Source organism: Amphiprion ocellaris, chromosome 3 (assembly GCF_022539595.1).
Source record: "Amphiprion ocellaris isolate individual 3 ecotype Okinawa chromosome 3, ASM2253959v1, whole genome shotgun sequence".
Taxonomy (NCBI): Eukaryota; Metazoa; Chordata; class Actinopteri; family Pomacentridae; genus Amphiprion; species Amphiprion ocellaris.
In genome coordinates this window covers 34218381-34240808 of record NC_072768.1, presented here as the reverse complement: position 1 = coordinate 34240808, position 22428 = coordinate 34218381, and the positions used below count along the sequence as shown (strand labels likewise).

General features: G+C 40.0%; 2 protein-coding genes across 3 annotated transcripts in view; both read right to left on the bottom strand.

Moving 5' to 3' along the window:
* Window positions 1-9206, bottom strand: part of necab2 (N-terminal EF-hand calcium binding protein 2) — a 233004-nt gene extending 223798 nt beyond the window's left edge. Inside the window, exons 1-2 of one of the 2 annotated variants that reach the window (XM_055008047.1) lie at window positions 8839-9206; window positions 2734-2758 (exon numbers count right to left, since the gene is read on the bottom strand). In XM_055008047.1, the coding sequence (XP_054864022.1) occupies window positions 2734-2758; window positions 8839-9165 (352 nt within the window). In that variant the 5' untranslated portion in view covers window positions 9166-9206. The remainder of the gene's footprint in view (window positions 1-2733; window positions 2759-8838) is intronic. The other variant, XM_055008046.1, reaches the window with a different exon arrangement.
* A 2504-nt stretch (window positions 9207-11710) lies between these two features.
* Window positions 11711-22428, bottom strand: part of hydin (HYDIN axonemal central pair apparatus protein) — a 120542-nt gene continuing 109824 nt past the window's right edge. The window contains exons 83-95 of the mRNA XM_055008991.1: window positions 21513-21682; window positions 21227-21425; window positions 20751-20903; window positions 20491-20661; window positions 19660-19769; window positions 19208-19430; window positions 17727-17936; window positions 17411-17574; window positions 14992-15142; window positions 14681-14911; window positions 14354-14578; window positions 12554-12835; window positions 11711-12164 (exon numbers count right to left, since the gene is read on the bottom strand). Of these exons, the coding sequence (XP_054864966.1) occupies window positions 11955-12164; window positions 12554-12835; window positions 14354-14578; window positions 14681-14911; window positions 14992-15142; window positions 17411-17574; window positions 17727-17936; window positions 19208-19430; window positions 19660-19769; window positions 20491-20661; window positions 20751-20903; window positions 21227-21425; window positions 21513-21682 (2499 nt within the window). The 3' untranslated portion in view covers window positions 11711-11954. The remainder of the gene's footprint in view (window positions 12165-12553; window positions 12836-14353; window positions 14579-14680; window positions 14912-14991; window positions 15143-17410; window positions 17575-17726; window positions 17937-19207; window positions 19431-19659; window positions 19770-20490; window positions 20662-20750; window positions 20904-21226; window positions 21426-21512; window positions 21683-22428) is intronic.

Sequence of the window (22428 nt, the reverse complement as noted above, 5' to 3'; positions counted from 1 at the left end):
CAGTATGCAGAGTCACATTGTTTTTAGTCTTTGTAACACCTGTGGACACTTGGGAAGATGTTTTACATGTTGATTCCAGATTGTTACAATTTTTGTTGAATACATTAATCAAAGAAATTTGCATTTATTTCATTTTTTTTTTGATGATTACAATATAACTTTGTCATGAGGCACAAATGACTTCTCGCCATGTTTGTATCATTTCCATAGAGGTGCAGGACTTCATAATGTAGGGAAAGTGAGCCCACAGTGAGTAAAAATGTGGCAAAAATACTCAGAACCTGCCAGAGGGTCAATTAACTTGAGTTCATTTTTGTAAGTGTGACATAAATTAAATTACACCTTCATTTCATTCAGTCAGCATCTGCAGAAAACCCACCACTAAAACAGCGACCCATCTCAGGCTGCAGCAGCTTGATGGGCTGTGGCCTATTAGAGGTGCTGCTGCGAACGCAAACTGTAAACTGAAAGCTGACAAACGATGCAACTCTTTCCGAGGCTCATGGGCCGCTGTAACACTCCGCCGACTGCACATCAGTGTCAGCCGAGATAATCGCAAACACACACAAACACGTGTAGGGACATAAACATACATCCAAACGACGACACAAAAACTGCTGCTTATACTTGCAGTAGATGTAGCTACTTGCTGTCTCAGCAACTCAAGGGCAGGAAGGCCGACCCTGAAATCTGCTCTGTGAATATGAAGACAGAATTCTCCCTATTAAAGCTCATTTACTGGCCCGTTCTCATATATATGATGCCGCCTCTTACTCCTGTTCGCAGCCTCCTCTCCCCGTTAGACTCTGCCACCTCCCGCCTCCCCTCCTGTCAATCTCTGCCTCCCTGCACCTTCTCTTCTTTTTAACAATTCTCTCCTCTCCCCCGTTAGCATCTCCTCTCCCTCCCTCATTAAAACAGTTCCCTGGTCTTCTCCCAGGAGAGAAGACAAGGAGGACGAGGAGGAGGGTAAAAATAGCTTCTTCTTCTTCAGCTTCTGCTCACTGCTTCTTTCCCGCCATACATCAAATAACAGCGTTTCTCCATAATAACCACCATCTTTGTTCCTCTCCGGAGCTGCAGCAGCTCAGCCGAATGCGCTCGTATCTTCCTCTTTAAAGGCAGTTTTAAAGGCAGCTTTGTGTTTGGGAGTCGACGAGACCGTTAGCAGAAAAGTTGCACACGATCCAGCAGCTTGTTTGAGACGCAAACACAACTCAGGATAAGATCTGTGTGAAATGAAAATGTAAATTTGTCTTAACTGATGTTCTGAATCAGAGCAGTTGGTAATTAAGGTGAGTATTTAAAACGTTGACAGCTGAAGCTAAAGGCTGTCGTAAAGGAACTATCATTCATAACGCCAAGCAAGATAAGAATGCACTGACTGCAGTGATGACAGCACTTAAATCTTGAGTAAAAAGTGTTTGTGTTCTCTGGTTCTCAGCAGTGAGCATCAGCGGCGGCCAAAGGAATGATTGTGGTGATGCATTAAAGTGATGTGTTCTTCACAGAATTGCATTGTGGGACTATAGCTGTGCTGGAGAGAGGGCAACGACGTAATCAGCTTGGATAGCAGAGAAATCCTTTCACACTCACACTGAGACTGGAAGAGCAAATGACCATCTGGCTGCTATTAAGCAAATCTTTTTATGTCGTTTCCTCATTAGCTCATTTTTCTTTTTCCTTTTTTTTTTGGAGATTGGTTAAAACTAGGGAGGAGGGAAGATGATAAAGCAGGAAGAGAAGAAGAAGAAGAGATGAAGAGAAAGAGAAAATAGCAGCACTTGAAATGCCAGAGGGTACAAACAAACTGCTCGCTGGTGGAGCAACACAGTAACAGAAACTTTCCCCTCCGAAAACGCTATAATGCCCCAACAAGCTAAAAATACAGCAGAGTGCAGCAGCGATGCCTCAGACAGCAAACAGACAGACAGACAGACAGACAAGGTTTAACACTGTACAGTTCCACAAAAGCCTTCAGAGTCAATAAATCTCTCGTTTGTGTTGAAACAAAATCGTCTGTGTGAAAAACGACAAGGCCAAAATAATGCTTCTCCAAAAGCTGCATTAACTAGAACTAGAAAACAGTCAGAAGATGCATTTGTCTGCCGAAGCACTTTAAAGTTCTTCTTACAGTCGACATTTTCGTTTCCATTACTTGAGAAAGCACAGCTGCATTTAGATGCATCAGTAGGATTTATATGTGCGCAATATCTGAGCCACGAAACATCTAAATGGACACCAAATGTCGGCAACAGGAAAGAGCTACAAAGATGTCAAAAAATGATCATTTGCATCTGGCTTTATCTCCATTAAAAACACACAAGTAAATGGAGAACTTTACAAGAACATTATGAATAACAAATGCATTTTTCTTACGTGCAGGGTTTGAGAAAAAGTTAAGTCTTATTTGCACATTTAAAACTTAAAAAGGGTTCAAGACATACATAAAGATATGTTGCAAATTAAAATGAGCAAGATGGACACTTATAAAACAACAAATATAATGAAAAAGCTCCTTGATGGATGTAAAGTCCATCTGAGATTATGAGTGCAGCATATGTGCATGTGTAAAACCGGGAATCCTGTAAACGCCAACGCAGACGGATGAAAACATACCATACGTCTCTGAACCTTCTGCTCGACAAACACATTACACAAACCAACACCAACAGACGTGTTTTCTCACCAGGTCTACAGAGACCAATTAAGATAGTGCATAATTTCACTCACCGTCTTTGTCAGCTCTTCTGAATATCTGTGAACAGAAAAGAAAAACAGTGCAGTTAGTGTCAGCGAAGGGATCTACAGTGAGATGTGGGAGGTATAAACAGGAAGGCAAGAACTCCTCTGTTTGGGAAAGTTGCTCTGTGGTGACTAATTAACATCAGAGATTAGAGTCATGAATTTTTAATTACTGCAGTTAGTAATTTAACCGATTAAAATTAGTTTACCAATAAGACAAAAGACGAAGGCCATGCATGTCAGAAGATGCATTGTAGATTGGCTGTAGTACCTGGTTGCACCACTAGATGGAGCTTCTTGCTGTTTAATAATGTAGCAGCCACTCAGACTAATGCCAGTTCTGTGTTGGCAAGCAGAGAGGATTGCATAAGTTTAGCTAGTGAAGGGCTGCCATGAGAAAGTCTCATGTGATGCTTAATGCCTACCGACCAGAGCTTACGTCATGCAGGCGAAGTGACGTGACCAACTGTTTACAGCAGTTTAGTGGCCCAGTAGCTGGAGGAGGTAATATTCCAAGAAAATGCTGTGAGTTTTAAGATAAATTTACAGAGAAAACCTGCCAAAAGTACATTTTAGTGAGGCAGTGCAGCGGCATGGAGTATGACCTTGGATCTGTCCATTGTGTTGTACTTTCTGCTACGTAAAAGCTGTCATCTCATCCAGATTTTTGTATGTTATGTTCATTTAAGGAGGCCCAGTTCATGGACATGTCTCTTCAAAGTGCAGATGCGTATAATGATACCACGTTTCTGCACGAAAATCACAAATATTTCCTTACTGCTGAATCTGACTGCACTGTTATAGTTTGAGTTTGATCATCCACTGCAGGCGTATTATCTGGTGTTCGTGGTATGATGTGGTTCATCCAATCTCGCAAACTGAAGCGATGTGGATGTTTTCCTGTAAATTTGTGACTTCAGTGTCAGAAAATGTTCATGTTTTTGCTTGTAAATTTATGATTTTTTAAATCCCAGCAAACATTCAAGGTTTTTTTTTTAGGAATTTAAAATTGTAATATGAAAAATATGAGACATTCTTGGAATATTGCCTGCCTTGCCCGGCTTTCACACAGTGGCCCAATAACATAAGCACTAATTTAAACCCCTAAACCTTTTGGAGTTGATGCAAATATTTTGTTATTCTATTGTAGTTTATGTGTAGAGGTACAGTGGAGTATCATCTGCGTAACAAGATACTGTATTTCTACACTACAAAGCTGAGTGGAAGCGCAGACATACAAAAGAAAACAGGACCCAGTATTGAACCCTGAGGAACACCATTAGTGAGGTCTGAAAATCTAATTAAAATCTAAGCTGTCTTCATTTGTAATTTAGTGCTGCGGCTGCAAGATGCTTATCTTTTCTAGAAGCAAAAACGGCCACATTTTCCTCAAGAGAATAGAGAACTAACAGTTGTAGGAGTTTGGTTTTAAAGTTGTGGACTAAATCGAACAAGAGTAATAGAAAGCTTCCATAGCCAACATTTCAACATGCTGGATTCTGAGAATGGAGCTGATGCAATTTGTTACTTGAATGAGATTTGTTAATGGATATCCAGAGCTCCAGCTGAGGTGACAGATGGTTAAACACACAGAATGTGCTGGCTTTTTTTCTCCTTTTTTCTTTACGAGAACAACTAAATCTTTGCAGGAAAAACAGAATCCAGATGGTGAATAACTTGTAATAGAAACGGTCAGTCAACCATCTAGTGTAGTTTTATGCTGCACTGCCATCCATACAGTGAGAATAAAGTGTGTTTCGACCAGATAAGGAGTCGCCGTGTGTGATAAGGCTTGTTAGGAGTCTGGTACCTGAAAAGTTTATTAGTGTGACAGCAGATAAGAGCACACGCCAAACAAAGTCACCGATCTACAGCTGACTGATGATTACTTGCTGCGTGTGCGAGCTAATTTATAGCTCCGGTGAAAGCTTCCTTCCCTGCGGAGCCGAAAGTGTCAGGTCTGGTACTTTCATCAGTGTTTCAGAGCGCGATATGAAGTGTTCCTGCCGAGGAGAGCCACAAAACAGCACAATGACGAGGGGGAAGATGGAGAGAAAGACTTGGTGAGGATGAAACGAGGAGACAGGATGACAGAAAGAAGCAAGGTGGAGATGCAGGGAGGTGAAGTGAACTGATAATGCTAATTCTGAGCAGAAATCTAGACACATTCTGTGGCAATATTATACTTATTGGAGCACACAGATGGGAGAGGAGTGGATTAATGCTGTAGGAATGTGTGGATGAGTGACAAAACTGACAACTTCTCAGACACCTTCAAGGACTGAGTGATACTGAAGACGTTAAACGTCACTGCGCAGACACAATGTGAAGGTCTGTGAAGTGCAGATTCCTTTCCATCACATTTGAGAAGAGAACGGCAGCAGAGCGTGTAAATGTTGTCACTTTAAAATCTTTACAACTGTTTGAAAAATAGACTTCTTGCTGACTTTCCACATGAACTGTTCATGTAAATGTCATGAAAAGCTTAGAATTACGCTGATTTTATGACTCTAACATTGAATTTTCAAATAAAACTGATGGAAAATGAAGCAGCAACAATTTTGATGTATTTTTCGAGACAAAAATGTTTGCCGTTGTATGTTTCAAGGTCCTAAAATGAGAGAATTTCATGCTTTTCCTTGTCATAGTAGTACTGTGAATGTATTTGTGTTGGGCTGCTGGTTGAATAAGTCACTTTGGGATCATTTTTGACATTTATAGAGGCAAAAAGAGGAATTAATTGATTAAAAAAACTGCAATAAGTCTGCAGATTCATCCATAATAGAATTTAATATTAGTTAGCTGCAGCCATAATCTCAAGGCAACAGCGAAATCCAGAAAACATCAGTAAACTTTCAAGGAAAGTTTCAGTAAAATTTCAAGGCAAAATTGACGACAATTTCATAAAACAGGTGGAATCACAACAAATTGTTGCTGGTCAAGAAAGGGGGATAACCGATACTTGGAACTGATACACATTAAATGTAATATTTTAGCAGCATGTGACATCAGAGAACCTGTCATTCATTATTAAGCTTCTTCATAATAATAGGAATATGTAAAATAGAAACAGTGATTAAAATCTCAACTGAGATTTATCTTTAGCTAAGATTTGTTTCCTGCAGTTGCGTCTGCTGTTTCTCAATATTTCACTGTTTTATCACTTTTATTGTCCATTAAGGTCCAGATCTTAAATTACTGTTTATCAGATGGTGTTTCAGGTTAATCTGCCTTCTAACGTAGCCGTTAGCCACTAGCCCTTAACGTAGCCCTAGTCACTGTGAGAAAAGCTAACTTCCCGGTTTGTGTTTCTTGTCCAGACACAACAAAACTTGTGCGCTAATTATTTAGTAACGTGTGGTTTTGTAACTGTACGACTGAAAATTATGTACTTCTGGTGAACAAATGTGAAGGATTTTATGTTTATCTTTGTCACAGTAGTAAATTTGTGGTGGTTAATGGATACTAGTCAGAGGGTATGAGACACAAAACGTCAAAAAAAGGACACGAAATGACAGATACAAGACACAAGATGACACAAACGAGATACAAAATGACACTAACAAGACAAAACAACACAAATGAGACACAAAACAACAAAATGGAGACAAAAAAGTCAGTAAGGAGACGCAAAATTACACAAATAAGACACAAAATATAAGGAAAAAGAATGTCATGCATGTCAGAAAAATGTATTGTAGTTTAGCATCCCAGTTTGTATTGGGCTGCTAGATGAATAAGTCAATTTGGCCTCACTTTTGACTATTTTCTTACTTTTTAAGACAAAAATGAATACAGAAAAGAGGGCTGATCCAAATGTAATAAAAAAAATTACGGGCAAAAAGAAGAATTAATTGATAAAAACTGTAAAAAGTCTGCAGATTCATCCATAGTAGAACTCAAAGTTAGTTAGTAGCAGCCATAGTTTCAAGGAAATATTGACTGAAATTTTAAGTTTACACAGCAAAACTTGCACACTATTTCTTGTAATGTGTGTTTTGTCCTCATTTTTGACCATTTTCTTACTTTTTAGAAGAAAAAAATAATATATTCACGGTCTGCTGGTTGTAGAAGTCAATGTGGGCTCATTTGTGACTATTTTTTTATTTTTTAAACAAAAAAAATGACACATAAAAGAGTGCAGAACCATATAGAATAAAATGACGAGAGAAGTATTAATTGATTTTTTTTTTTTAAAGTTGCAAAAAGTCTGCTAAAGTTTAATTAGTTGCAGCAATAATTTCGAGGCAAAAACACAAGGAGTGCAGTTTACATGACAAAACGTGCGCACTAATTATTGACTAATGTGTGTTTTTGTGCACCAGAAGTACCTGAACTGATGCTGGGACTCGTGCACCACAGCTTTATGGCTTCTAAAACTATAAATAAGTGGTGCATTTACGCAGCGACTGCAGCAGCCATCTGAGCAGGCCAAAGTGAAAAACATTAAGTGCTGAGACGCTCCAAATGACAAGCTGCTCCGCATTGTTCTGCTTTTTCCGGTTGCACCCTGGGGCGCACTCAACTCCACGGAAAAGAGCCAACTCTGCCGGAGACAGACGAGCTGAGAGAGGAGGAGGAGGAGGAGGAGGAGGAGGAGGAGGAGGAGGAGGAGGAGGAGGAGGAGGAGGAGGAGGAGGAGGCTGGTGTGGAAAGAGTTTGTAGGAGAAAACAGAGAAGAAGAGCAACTGAGCAGATCCAAGAAAAGAGGAGACAGAGAGGGAGGGAGAAGGAGGGAGGGAGAAGGAGGGAGGGAGAAGGAGGGAGGGAGAAGGAGGGAGGGAGGGTGTTTCAATCCATCTCTTAACCTTATTAAGAATGGATGCTTCTGAGGAGGAGGAGGAGGATATGGAGGAGATGAGGAGAAGAGGGAAGGGACAAAGGATGAAAGGAGTCTGAGGAATAGCGAGGAAGGTGCACCGAAGGGTTAGGATGAAGCAGAAACAAGCGAGTCGAGGGTCTAATGAGGAAAACACTGCCTGCAGGCACCAGTACGCTCACACAGCCGTCACTCAAAGCCTCTCTGGTGGAGGCTTCACTCGCCGCGATGATAATGCCGGGGTCAATAATATTGGAAAACGGTGAAATGATTTAACATTCAAAGTTCAAGGCGTCGCAGGGAGAAGAAAATGCCAAAAATGAGTTCAGAGTTGATGTCAAGACCTTGTACAGTTTGGGTTTTGTGTGTGAAGATGGCTAATCCGTCAGGAAATGTACACAGAAAACTGATTAAACTGATGCAAACTGCTTCCTTTAAGACAGGATTTCAGTGCAGCATCCACCTGAGCACCCCCTCCACTCTCACACACAAACACAATGAGTTTACTGGGGTACTGGGATACATCGGCCCTCTGGTCTTGATTATAATTAGGTTTTCATGGATCTGCTTCTTTGTCAGCCTATTTAAGTGGCTCTGCAGAAGCTGAACTACTTTTTTTCTCCCCCCGCCTATATTAAAGCAGCATCAGCAGATCTCCAGGCCAAACATTTAGGAGAGACCTGGAGAAAAATAACTCAATAGCATTGATGAGGGGAGATAAATCAACACTGAGCTGCCAGAGTGATAATTCCAGTGCAGGGAGGGTGAAATGAAAACATCATAGAGGGAGAGGGAAGATTCAGATGTAAAGCAGGATCGATACCAATACAGTAGTAAGACATCTGTGTTAATAATTAAAGAGCTGTGATAAAATTGGATTGGGTGCGTCAGAGTTGATTTGGATTGACAGTAAAATCTCTAAAAGTGAAACCGATCACTGCTTGATCGATCAGATTGCGAACTTTCAGACCGGATTAAGAGAATTTCACTCACAAAACGCGATAAAAGCGCAGCGAATTTGTGGATAAATGTGGATAAGACGGATAAATTTGGACAAGCACAATGAGCTGCGCGCGTTCAGACACCGGGAGGCTTAATCCGTGACACCCACGTGCCTCACCGGTTGTCGGTTCACCTGTGAAATCTACTCTGTCAAGAAGGAGCCACAAGTCTGGAGGAATCTGCACCGTCGCCTCCGTGCGTAAGTGCGCACTGCGCCGCTCGCCGGATGCCTCCATCCCGCCCCAACCCGCCCGGCGCCTCCACATACTCACATCCAAAATCACGGAGATGCCTCTCCGCGGTTCCGGGGCGAAGAACTGCTCCTGAGCCACGGCCACCTCCTCCTTGCTGGAGGCGTACTCCCGGCTGGAGATGTTCTTGTTGTCGCTCATTTTGGTGACGATCCAGCGGACGAGCCCGTCGATTCCACCGGGCTGGGCGCCGCTGTTTCCGGACTGCGCTGCCGTCGCGGACTCGCTGTCCTGACCGGCTACGGGTTTCGGCTGCTCGCGGCTTTCCTGGGCTCGAAGTTTGGCTTGTTCTTTGTTGAGCAGTTTGTGGACTCCGTCCCGACAGTAGCGCGCTGCCTGCTCACACATCCTTTTGCTGCGGAGCGCTCATGCTGCGCTCTATGGGAGAGAGAGAGAGAGGAGCCCCCCAACCCCCCAGCTCCCCTCTTACATCACAGCACCCACCCCACGCATCCCACTCAGACCCACTGGTACCTATGGAACCAGTAAACACTCTTCGATCTGGTGGGAAATGAGATTTATAAGGTTTGGAGACTTCGAGTGACTTTAATGTACTTTATGGAATTTACTGGATCTCATATTGTTTTATTACATCCCATTAATTCCATATTTATAGCAAACAGTTTACTGCCCTGAGTGAAGCCACAATGTCTCCTATTAAAATGGCAAAGTGCAGGATTTGTTGTTGTATTATTCTAGTTGTACACTGTAAACAAAATAATAGCTTAATAGTTTGTAAATTGTATTTTTTTTCCTTGAACAATTTTACTGTTACTCCACTATTTTGTGAAATTACAGACAATGACTTGCAAATCATAACCAGTCTTTTTTTTCTTTTTTCAACATCTGACTGTAAAATTAGACTGTTTTTTACTGGACTTAAAGCAATCTGTATTTAAAATTTTAGATATTTGCCTTTTTTAAAAGTTGAAAGATGGTAAATATTTCAAGTGTTACGCAGATTTCAACTATTTTGGGAAATCACACATAATGTCATGTAAAACCACAGAAAAGAGCACAAATTTACATGTAAATCTTTTTCTTAAATAAAAATTTAATACTGTCTTCATCAAATCTTTTTTTAATTAAATGATAATTTGTTCCTTTACAACACCATTAGACAGTTTTTACTGTATTTAATCTTTTTTACATCGAAAGATGGTAAATATATTTTTCAAAACTGCTACTTTATAGATTTCTACTATTTTGTGAAATTACAGATGTCATGTAAAACCACAGGGAAAATGTTAACTATAAAAAAAAATGTTAACATAGTCTACATTATTATTTTTTTAATTAAATGGTAGTTTGTTCTATTACAATATTTGACCGTAAAATTAGACTGCTTTTATTGAATTTAAGGGTTTTTTTTTAAGTTGAAAGATGGTTAAAAAAATTAAACTTTTAATTTATATATTTCTAATATTTTGTGCAACTACAAATAATATGTAAATCCACAGAAAAAATGTACAAGTTATCCACAAAAAATAAAACAACTAAAACTGTAAACACTGTCAACATCAACAATCTTTTATTTTAATTTATTAAATGATAATCAATTGTTTTATAACATCTGACCATAAAATTTGCATATTTTTACTGGATTTAAATCAGCAAAATATGTTCTAATTTTACTGATTTTTTTGTCATTTGCCAAGTGTGGAAAAAAAAATTAACAGTTATTTTAAAGCTTTTCCAAAGTTTGTGAAATTAAACATAGTATCATAATAATAATTTTAAAAAGATTTATTCAAATATTAACCATAAGAAAGCACCTGTAGATCATTTTCACATCAACATCCTGTGTTTTTGAAATGGTGATTTTAAAAATTATTTTACAGATTTGATCAATTTTGTGAAATCATAGATAAAATAAAATAATGATTAATATAAAATGTATTATTTATATGTTGACTGTAAAAAAAAAAAGGCAAAATTTGTAAATAAATTCCAAATCATTTAAAATGCTGATTTGTCCTTTTATAACAATGGACTGTAAAATGAAACAATTTTAACTTTTTTTTTTTTTAAGATGGTGAATACTTTTTTCTGTTATCTACTATTTTGTAAAGTCACAGAAAAACAGCATTAATGTCCAAGTTGACCTTATGAAAAGGTCAAAATTGTGCATAATGTTTACTTCAAAAATCTGCATATCTGAAAACAGTATTTTATTTTTTTACAATGTGTGATTGTAACATTATATTGTCTTTCTGTCTTACAGATTGCTGTTATTTTTGCTGGTTTTACAGTTTTTGTATTCTTCCTAGCACTCTTTCTACAACGTATGTAGATGCTGTGAGCAGACAGATAACCTCCATGCATGTTGTCATGAAGCTACAGACCACCAAAAACCACTAATTAGTGCTTAAAAGCAGGCTGGATAGTGAGACAAGTGATGACATCACTTTGTTTTTCCCTCTGGTTTAATGTCTAACCAGAACAAAGCGGGTTCGTCCTTTAAACAGCCTCAGAGGGAGGTTTGGGCCACCGGTCTTGTGCTGCTTGCTGCGTCCCAAAGGGAGGATCAGAGGCTTTTTCTCCTGGAGTGAAAGGAGTGTCTCTGTAAGTGTCACTCCAGCGGCTCATTAGAGGTTTACGTGTGCGCGTTTGCATGTGTGATGTGACAGATCTAACCTTTGGTAATGAGCGACTCCCTCCGCTCTGCCCTTTCCGCCGGGTGGCGAGTCTTTTTCCTGCAATGTGCAGAGTGTCTAACAACACACAGGGTGGTTTGGACAAATGAACTCCTGTTGGAGAGCTGACACTTTAATACACAGCTTATCAGAATGACCAAAAAGGCAGGAAAGTCAGGTCGATTATGCATCTCGGCCCCCTCAGCTGAAGCACTGAAATCACTTGACTTGATTGCCCCCATGTGGAAATGAGAACGCAATGGCAGGACTTGCCAGGTTGGGGTTTTTCTGCAGCGTTTATTCAGTTAAATATTAAATATTTACGAACACAGTTGTGAGAGCTAATTATTTAAACCACATAAATACGCACGAGGCAATTCTGGCTTGTATTTTTTGGCATTAACGTTAATATCAACAACTTACGCATCAGATAAATAGAAATAAGAACAATAAAAGCACAAATGGATGCCGATGTGGATTCATTTTGCCATCTACATGTCCTTAACCTGACTCGGGGCGGTAACCCTTCAGGTAATAGATCCATGAGCAGGGTTTGTGGTGGCCCTCGGAGCGCTGGCTGGAGATGGACAACCTGCCGAACCACGGACCTGGAGGGCCTTCTGGAGGAACCTCAAAGGACACCACGATGTTTTGGGTCTTTTTAGATGGGAGGTTGCCGCTTCCTTTGACAGTAAAGCAGGGGTTGTCAACCTAGGAGCAGCACAAAACAGTTCAGATCACCTACTACAGACAGAATGAACAGAATGTGGGCCTTCATTGGATGTTAAACATGTAAAGGTTGCATCCAGGATAAAGAGGAGTAAGACTACTCTAAACATGAGAGGATAAAAGCGACCACTCTGCAAGCTGTTCCAGGCTAAATTTAAATGTGTGTGCTTCATGCAGGCTGGCAGTGCACCCAGTGTAAATACTGAAAGAAAATGAGCCTCAGTAAAGCCACTGTGCGGCTGCCTGTGTTTGTATTAGAATCTTATTAATCGCTTCCTTTCTCAGTTCCTCTCCCAAAATAAGACATTTCAACTTTTGTTCCTATCTATGATCTTGTTATCTCTATAGGGGCCTCTTTATGAGCTCCTCACCTGAAAGGACAAGGCAGTGGCCTGCAGGAACACGTTCTTGAAGGGGATACTGATGCTGCGACCGGCCTTGATGCTGAACGGACCCTGAGCTTTGGGGGGCAGGCAGATCCCACGTAAAGGGAAGATGTATTCGCCACCGATTGCTGAGGACAGGCTGAGCTGGCCTCTCACTTCCCCCAGCTGATGAGGCTCGAAACAAACTTCCACGCAGGCCTCTGATCCCTCCCCAAAGCCTGGAGATGCTCGGACGCTCTTGTCCACGCTGAACTCTGAGCAATCTGTCTGGAGGAGAGAGATAACAGACAGGGAACATGTGACAGCGAGTAAATCACAAATGAGACGTTCTAACGTGTGGTTTCATTGGTAGTGTTTTCTCTCCCACAGCTTGTTTTGGTTTATGACTAAAAGTGTGTAACAAATGTCAGGAAATTGAGTTTCCGTCCCACTGTACATTTATAGCGCTGGCATAAAGGTTTAAAAAATTAATGGGTTCTTTCAGCTTGATTTCTTTCGATCAAAACCAGCTCATAACATATTCCACACATACAAAGAAGCTGGTTATAAACAGAAATATACAGTACAGAGGTGGACCGTTGCTTGTGTAAAAGGAAAATACTGAGCTTTGCACCATAGTAGCTACAGTCAGTAAGTACGTCTCTGAGTGTCTGTGAAGATTCTCAGCCATCCAGGTCATAGTACTTCAACAGAAGTCAACTGGTCTTCTCTTTCTGGTTGTTAAAGATGTTTCACCTTCACCCAAAAGGCTTCTTCTGTCTTCTACCTGACTGGAGGGGAGATCCAGGAGCCCCGAGATAAATACCTGAATCAATCCAACAGTCAGTTAGAAGCGAATAAGCCTCGTAGATTACAGGTGAAACTTCTTCAAGAACAAAAAAAAGTCCAGCTGCCTTCTACTGAAGCTCTTCGTATCATTGTGTCACAAAGCATATCCTCCTCTTGTGCTGAGAACCAAACACAACTTCCACTTTTCTCTCTCTTTAGCTGCAGTTATGGGTTACAAAGAACAGACAAAAATCACTTTTGTTAGGCCACAGGTGTTGTATTGCTAGAATAAATGCTGACATTTTCAACAGGAAATCAAAATAGAAATGTTGATATTTTCAGGGACTGACTGGGCCGATAATAATGCTGATTATTGTTAATCAAGAAAGACTGATAACCGATATTTGGACCCAGTAATAATCAAATGTAATGTTCAGCATCTGAAAACCTGCCATTAATAACTAGACTTCTTCATTAATAACAGTAACTATAATTGAGTATGTAAAATATAAATAGGAGTGATTAAATTGGGATGCTCTCCTCTGTTTATGTGGGATCCACTGGGACTGATCACTTTGTCTCTTGCATTTACATCTGAAGTTCTTCTATATTTTTTTAATTTTTCACTGTTCTGTCACTTTTATCACCCATTAAGGTCCAGATTATAAAGCATTAATAATTATTGTTTTCCACACTCAGTTTCAGGTTAATCTGTGGCTGCCTTCTAACTTAGCCGCTCGCTGTTAGCGTAGCTTTAGCCACTGTGAGAGAAGCTCATTTCCTGGTTTGTGTTTCTTGTTCAGTTTTTGCTACTTGAGACATTTCTGAGGCCACAGAGTGACGACAGACAGAGAGGAGGCTGAAGCAGAACCTCTAACTTATCAATAATCAGCGAATTAAAATAATGATACAGATAATCAGAAAAATGCTAAATATCCCTATTTACAGACACTGGACTGTTCTGATTTCTGCAAATAAAAACAGATCTGGCACAGATGAAGAGAAATATTTGCTTACTGTACAAGCATAATCGGTTTTGAAGCGGGAGCAGTTGATGAACTTGACCGGGACGGTGTCGCTGCTGCCCAGTGAAGTGGTGAAGTGTACTGCTTTTTCTGCTGGTGGAGGCAGAGCTCTGAGAAGCAGATCGTAGTGGAAGAAGCCCAGATCACTGCTAGACAGCGTCAGTCGAGCTGTTGACTCGCCTGTCTGCAGAGGCTGGTAGTCAAAGCTCAAAACACCCTGAAAAGAAGAAAAAAAAACGAGGAGAGCGTCAGCCTGAGTCTGTCTGTGGAAACACTGTGTTCCCCCTGCAGTGTAATAGAAGGTGTAGTCAGATTCCACCTTGGACTGTCCTGACACGGTGTGCTGAGATGGAACACTGATGTCGAGGCTTTTACACTCGGTGGTGAAGCTGGCAGGTTTGGTCAGAGGGTTCTCCACCTCCACTGTGGCTGAGACGGCTCGTCGAACAGTAGTCGTCAGCTCGATGGTGGACAGGACTCCTGGGGACGTGGCTTTGAAGGTGACCAGGTAGAACAAGTACTCACCTGTCACCTTGTTACAGAAGGTCACCTGGGGAAGAGGGTTAAAGTGACATGTGAGGCTCAGAAGTATGTCCAGATGTGTTCACAGAAAGGTGAGGGAGATCAAACCTTGGTGCTGTACTGCCCCTCTCTGTACATAAAGAAAGACATCTCATAGTCTCTGCTGGACAGAGCAGGAACATCGATGTACTTCAGACCCGTGAGGGAGACGGTAGGATCAGGTTTGTCAGGCTTCACTGTCTCCAGCAGCACACAGAAGCTGAGGACAGAAACACACCATGTACAGCTTGTAGCCTCAGTTTTTAGGTTAATTAGGTAGATTAGATAATTCTGCTCTGTAGTCTTACTGCTCTACTGGAATTTACTTTTGGCTCAATAACTGATGCTTTAAATGTGTTATATAAATAATATGACTTGAACTGACTAATACTGACATATTGCATTCTTTTTTAAAACAGTGTGTAGCTTGTGACCTTATTTTTAAAAAATGTCAGCAAAATTGTGGGAGAATTAAACATTGCAGGTTAGTCAGGTTAATTCATATTCATATAATATTGTAGAATGTTAACCTTAGTGATCAAATTACTCAGGTAAATGCATATTATGATTTGATAATAGTGGGGTGTTAACCTTTAAATAAATGTAAAAATGTATAGTGGTAATCTTGTTTCTCTACAGGGAATCACTTTGGTTGTTGCTTTAAATGTGCTATAGAAATATTGTTGACTAGACTTGACTAACATTAACATATTGCATTACGAATTTGTGCATCTGTCGTCTTCTTTTTTAAAACAGTGTGCAGCTTGTAACCTAATTTCTTAAATTTGTCATATAATTTGTTGGAGAACAAAACATTGTAGGTTAGTCTGGTTAATTTATATTACATGTAATATTGTAGAGTGTTAACCTTAGTGATCAAATTAGTCAGGTAAATTTACATTATGAATAAAATTCTGGGGTCTTAACCTTTAAATAAATGTATACATTTATGGATGTAATCTTGTTTATTATGTGCTATAGAAATAATAGTGACTTGACCTGATTAATATCGACATATTTCATTGTGCATTTTTGTATCTGCTGCCTTCTTGTTCTTAAATTTTATCCTAATTGCCGTTATGTTGTCTTCTATGTATCCTGCTTTTTCTTCATCTGTCAAAGCATTTTGTAAATCCTGGTGCTAAATAAAAAAGGTTGTCAACAATTATATTAATAGCTTTTATTGTATGATTCACCAGAAACTACTTGGTTTCATGTTGGCACAGTGGAAAAGGTTTGGCAGCTCAAATACTGTTGTAAAATATTTTTCTCCACTTTACTTTCACACAGCAGCTGAAAAATGCAAAAATGTGGAATTTCACTTCACTTCTCGCTACTCATGTGTTGATCATTTATTGCAAAGTTATCATGGTGTCCAATCTATAAAAAGGAAGCCTAACCCTAAGCACTAATAACTGATATTTATAATAATAATAATAATACTAGTGTCAAGGTGGGCTGTGGGTTAAATCTGCAGCTCCATTCAGTTTTAACGAGCTTTAAAGTGAGTTCCAGCTCTTTCTTTAGTCGTCTGGTTCACAACTTTAATATTTTTTTCACTCTCATTGCTCTCATAGTGTCGGTTTAGGCAGCAGACACAGTTAAGCACTAGATGATGAACCTAGTGGGGCATTTAGCAGCTACAGAGTCCACTATTTTCCTTTAAGAGTTCATATATGAAAAAACTGAGCAAACAGAGAGTAAATGTTGGACGTTGATTCATCTGGTGGCTTGACACACAAATCCAAATGAACGCTAATGTCGCGCTGTAACTGCTGCATGTGTAAATCAAGCAACGGTTATGTATAAACAACTTAAAAGGTAATCAAATCTAATTTGACTAAGAGGAATTTAATTAGTCACAAGATGCCTTCAGGGGCAAACACATTATCATATGTCAATGTTGTGTTCACAGCTTGTTTCCAGTGGGCATGAGGGTGTAAATAAAGTTACTATAAGTTTATGAATTACAAAAGGACAGCAAAACAGGATGCATACACTGGTCAGCCACAACATTAAAACCACCGGCAGGTTAAGTGACAGTAGATTGAGATGTTCTGAAAAGAAAACCTTTGACACCGAGTTAAATCATGTTACGAACCAAACACACCCCTTCAAAGCAGCAGCACTCCCCCAGCAGGACAGTGAGCCCAGCCACACAGCAAAACTTGCTCAGCAGTGGCTCAAAGAACACACAAAATAGCCCGAGGCGTTGATCTTGCCTCCTAAATCCCCAGATCCCAGTCCAATCGAGCATCTGTGGAATGAAATAAGCCCGAATCACGGGGGCCCCGGCCTACAAGTCAAAGGAAACAAAGCATCCGCTGGCAAAGTCCTGATGCCAGACTCCAAAGGACACCCCCAGGCCTCGTGTCAATGCCCCGACAGGTCAGGGATAGTTTGTCGTCACGACGGGGAGCTACGCAGCAGGTGGTCTGATTGGTGTACAGTTTAAAAGACGGGTGACTTCAAGGTGTGTGATTTTTACCGCTGTTGCCTGGAGAGCCAGTTGTGAACAGGGAGCAGCTCTGTGTGGTGAGTTTTAGCAGGCAGCTCGTGCATTAAGGTGTCTTCAGCCTTGGGAGGATCAGCGGTTCCCTGCAGGGTGTACAGCATGCCGGTCCCATCAGGGAAGGACAGAAAGACTGAACCCTGAGGAAAGAAGAAGGCCAAATTCATCAAGTTCGTATCGAAGATTAAGCACTTTGTATATGCATTTAGTTGATACACAACAGAATGAATCGTTTTTAAGTATGATGGAAAAAAAAAAAAAAAAAAAAAAAAAGTATGATGGCTCCATCTACCAGGTGTTTCTTTTCATCAGCGGTCATGGTCAGCGGTTGGTAGGTGATCTCGAATGCCTTGTTTTGATGCGGTTCGAAGGTCACAAAAGGTGAAGCCCTCCACTGTTCACCTTCAATAAGAGGTCTGATGCTGCAGCGCTGGTTTGTGGGGTTGACCACTGACAGTGTCTGGGTCTGAGAGCTGCGCACCGGGCAAACAAAATTCAGTACCTGGAGACACAAAAAGATCACAAACAGGTAGAAATTATGAAATAGTGCCTAAATTACAAATGTAAAAATATAGGTCTTTGCCTCTTTGTGACACAAAAACGTATCCATGCTTTTATAATAAAATGAACACTTAACTCTTTTTAAAACCAACTTTTCTACAGCCGTTTCTCAGATGGCAGAGGTACTCAGCTAACTGAAACCAACTGATGGTTTTTGCCAATCTTTAAATCTGTCAACAGCCCGTTCCAAATGAGCCAAATCAACGTCTCACATTATGTGACGCTGGCCTTTAACCATCCCTGCACAGAGGAGCTACACTGCTGACAAGGAAGCTTTTAGGTTTTATGCCCGCTGGAAGAGCCTCAAAATCAATATTCAAATTCCCAAACTGCTAGTTTTTCCAGAGTAAAAGCCTTTTAGTTACATTGATGTGTTACGTGTGACTAACTGTATATCTATATAATTGATTAATATGTTCAGAAGGGTCTTTTTGAAGGAAATATTTGACTTGGGATGGGAAATTAAAACACTCTCTGACCTTTAATGTTATGGTGCATGTTATTTATACAGATACAGATTTACAGTTGTTTCACTATTTGTTTCACGTTTTTGATCTAATTTATCCAAACCATAATTCCAAACCAGTATCCCATATCCCTTATTCACATTTTGGAAATGCTATTAAGCTACTTCTTCCAATTTTGCTTTTGATTTTTATGTTTTTTTTTTTTTTTTTGTTTGTTTTTTTTACATTTTTATAGGGATTGTGAGCAATGGCAAACAAATTAAACTAAGAGCAAAGACAACGGATACTAAAGCAGTGTTGGAAGTGTAAAAATGCAGAGCAGGTGTACACATCATGACAAGGAGACTTTAACACACCCCCACCTTCACACCAGGCAATTTATCACATAAGAAATACACTTGGAAGCACAGGTTTGATGGTTAATTCACTGAAATCCAACCTACTAAGTGTTAGCCCACTTTTGGCCCACCCTGTATAGCACATATTAAACAACAGCCAAAGTGCTTTCCAATTGAGATTAAAGTCACACATTTATGTCAGTAATTAACATTAAAAAACAATCTTTACTTCATGTTGGTAATCATAATACAAATCTAACCAAGGGGTCGGTAATTAAGATGAAATGTGTCTGCTCCCAACAGGGAAAAAGTCACACTGGTAAATCCTCAAAATGATGAGAAAATGAGCAAATGCCCCACAATCGATCAAATGTATCAGGTAGATTTTTCTACTTCATCGGTCAAACCTCTTTGTTAGTGGAGGCGGCGATGCAGGAGCCTGTGACGGTGAGCTTAACGGGTGAGGAAGATCCTTCCACGAGGCAAGACAGGTTCTCATATCTGATGTCATTACTGAGCTCCACAGGGGCAAAAGTCACGTCAAAGGGAACATCTGTGCCCGGACTGATGTATCCTTTAGCTGGTTTAATGGACAACTCTGCAGGGAAGCTCTCTGTTTTCCACTGGAACCTGGTAATAAGGAGGAGAGAGAAAAATAAAAAGCAGAGAGAAGGTTATTATCCAACCAGGATATGCAGAGAATTCTGAGTATCTTACTACTGTCTGTAGTAAAACTGTGAGTCTAAGTGTTTGTTTTTCAGTATTTCTGCATCACTGTGGATGTTTCTACTACAGTTTAGTAGTGATTTCAACTTTGAGACAGACAATTAAGAAAATACCATTCTGGAAAATATAATACCTGGCACCAAAGTCTCCAGTGTTCATGATGAAAATCTTCTTTCTGGTCTGACAGCGTTGGACTACAGCTCCAAAGGACAGGTGGTCCGGATCCAGCAGAACCTCCACATCCTGACAGGTTAAATAAGTATTTAATGTTACTGCAGCCAAGATACAGAGTCAACAGAAAAACTTGCTTGTTAGAGGATCATTTAAGAAATCACCCATTTCACAAATACTGTCTATCTTCATATTACATGTGCAATATTTCATGTTCATGAACAACATTGTCAAAGTAATGTGCAATATTTCATTTTAACCCAATATGTTCAGGTGCAATATTTCATTTCATCTCATTTTCCAGCTGCAACATTTCATTTTCATGTTATTTTTTTAAGCCAATATTTTACTTTCATCTCATTTTTCAGGTGCAATATTATATTTTAATGTTCAATATTTCATTATCATGTTTATATGAGTAATTTTACAGTTACTTTTAATTTATGCTATTCGAACCTTATTTTAGTTTACTAATTTTATTTTAGTAACGTATCCTACTTATACTTTATTGCTGTATTACTTTTTAAACACTGCATTTCTGATGTTATGTCTTTTGTTGGTTTTTTTTTTTTTAGCAATATCTGGCACAAGATGAGAGATAAATAAAGTCTTATTTTATCTCATCTTATTTAAATAACAATCAGAACTTGTTTTTTAATCAACATCTATGGCATTTCTGAACACACTAGTTAGAAAACAGTGCACCAATAAGCTTACTTGAGTGTACAATGTTATGCTTATCAGGTTAAACACAGGAGTGCATCAAGGAAAGGAATTGTGGTCCACAGCCTACCTGGCAGCAGCCTTCAATGGTCAGCAGGGGGAGCACCAAGCCTGCAAACTCTGCCTGCAGCTCGGCAGTGAAAGGAACAACGTGCTGACGAGGTGAGAACTGGATCTCAGTGTTACACGAACCGCCGTTAGATTTTAACTTCAGCTCTCCTGCTGGCGTGACACATAGATCCTGGAGGAGGGGGACGTTATTAGGTGCTGCTTCACTGGACCACTGGTTATCGTTGTGGGTGTGTGTATATGTGTGTGTGTTTTGCCCACCTTTAGATCCAGTGGTGTGTTCGTGTTTAGCGTCAGGGTGAAAGAAAGGTCTAAACTGCTGCGGTTGACTAGAACAACTTGTTTTTTCACTTTCTGACCCAAAGTCAGGGATCCCAGTTTCACCTTCTTGTGCCTTGGATCCTCCAATTCCAGCTAAAGCAGAATGATACATGTACAGGATGTTAAATATATGTGATTTTAACAGATTTTGCAGGAGCTATATAAAGTGAAATGGCAATAACAGACATATTTATTGTCCATAAGCTTGCTTTAAAATAGCATTTACAAACAAGGCCTTGCAGTTGCTTCTCAGTCCAGTTTAGCTTCTCTCACTAGAAGACGTATTCCAACTATGTGAAAAGCAGTATTCCCAAGGAGGTAATGCTAGCTCATGTCATTTTGCTATCAGTATCAGATCCTAATACTTAAATACTGATGTTGACAGCAGCACACACACACACTGCCTTCTTCCTCACCTTCATCTCGACGCCTTGCCCCGATATGTCCACCTGTTTAGTGATAGAGCTGCTTAAGATGAAGGTGAGTTTTTCATGGTATCGACGCGCCTCACGGGGACAGAAGGTGACTGGTACCTCCATCGCTGCACCGGGGGACAAAATGTCTGGCTGGAAGTCCATCTCAAAGACAGCAGTGTTCTTGAACTGACACTGGATGCTGAGGAGAGGAAAGAAAAGCACAGATGGTTGGTTTTAGACTTGGGTTTACACTCAAAAAACACGTTTCTTTAGGAATTAAACACACCTAATATCCCTTTTGCCTTTGTTGCTTATCACCAGAGTCCTGGATGGCGGCACCATGCCAGGACGGTACAAGAAGCACTTGCCAAAGTTGAACTTGGTGAAGGAGAATTCAAGGCTGGGAGCTACAGCCCTGCCTTTGATGGCAAAGGTAAATGTTGGCCCAAACTTCACCTGATGAGATAAAGAACACATGAGAGAAGAAAGTCACCAAATACAACTTATGATTATAGCTTATATTTAATGCTAACTCATTAGAATTATAATCATATTTGCTATTGTCGGTTTACACTGATGTACAGCTCAGGATTGAAGAGTTAGTTGCACCAAATTATACAATTTCATGGTGCGACATGTCAGTTTTCCTGGTTCAGAATGGGCCTTTGAAGTAAGCATGACCCATCTTCTCATTGGCATTAAGTCAGTGTTACCTTTGACACAAATCTAGACATTTGCTGCTATTTCTGACCATCTGATAAACACAAATGTCCACTATGCTTGAGTAAATGAAACGCCAATTAACACTCGCAATTCTGATCATGTTGCTGTTGCTAATTTTCCTTTGGCACTGGCTAAACCCTCCTAAAGAGGCTCCTACAACCTCTTTGAGTGGTGCCCAAAATTCCTCCATGCCAGAAAAAACCCCAGACATAAAGAGACCCCTTGAAGATTAGCAGCTAAAGTTTGAAGATGTCTCTCTTTGTGTTTTTGCTCAATAAATGGCTTGTTGGTTTGCTTTGAAGGTTTTAAGTCGATGAAGTGAAAGCCTGGTCCAATAATACTGTCACTTGGTGTTTGCTTTTTAGTCAAATGATGAATAAAGTTGTTGAAGCTTTACAAAGCCAAATCTTGAGTTGTTTTCACTACGCTTTAGAAAATGAGGAAATAGCAGCTTGAATTAGGGGAAAGTCTGTATCACT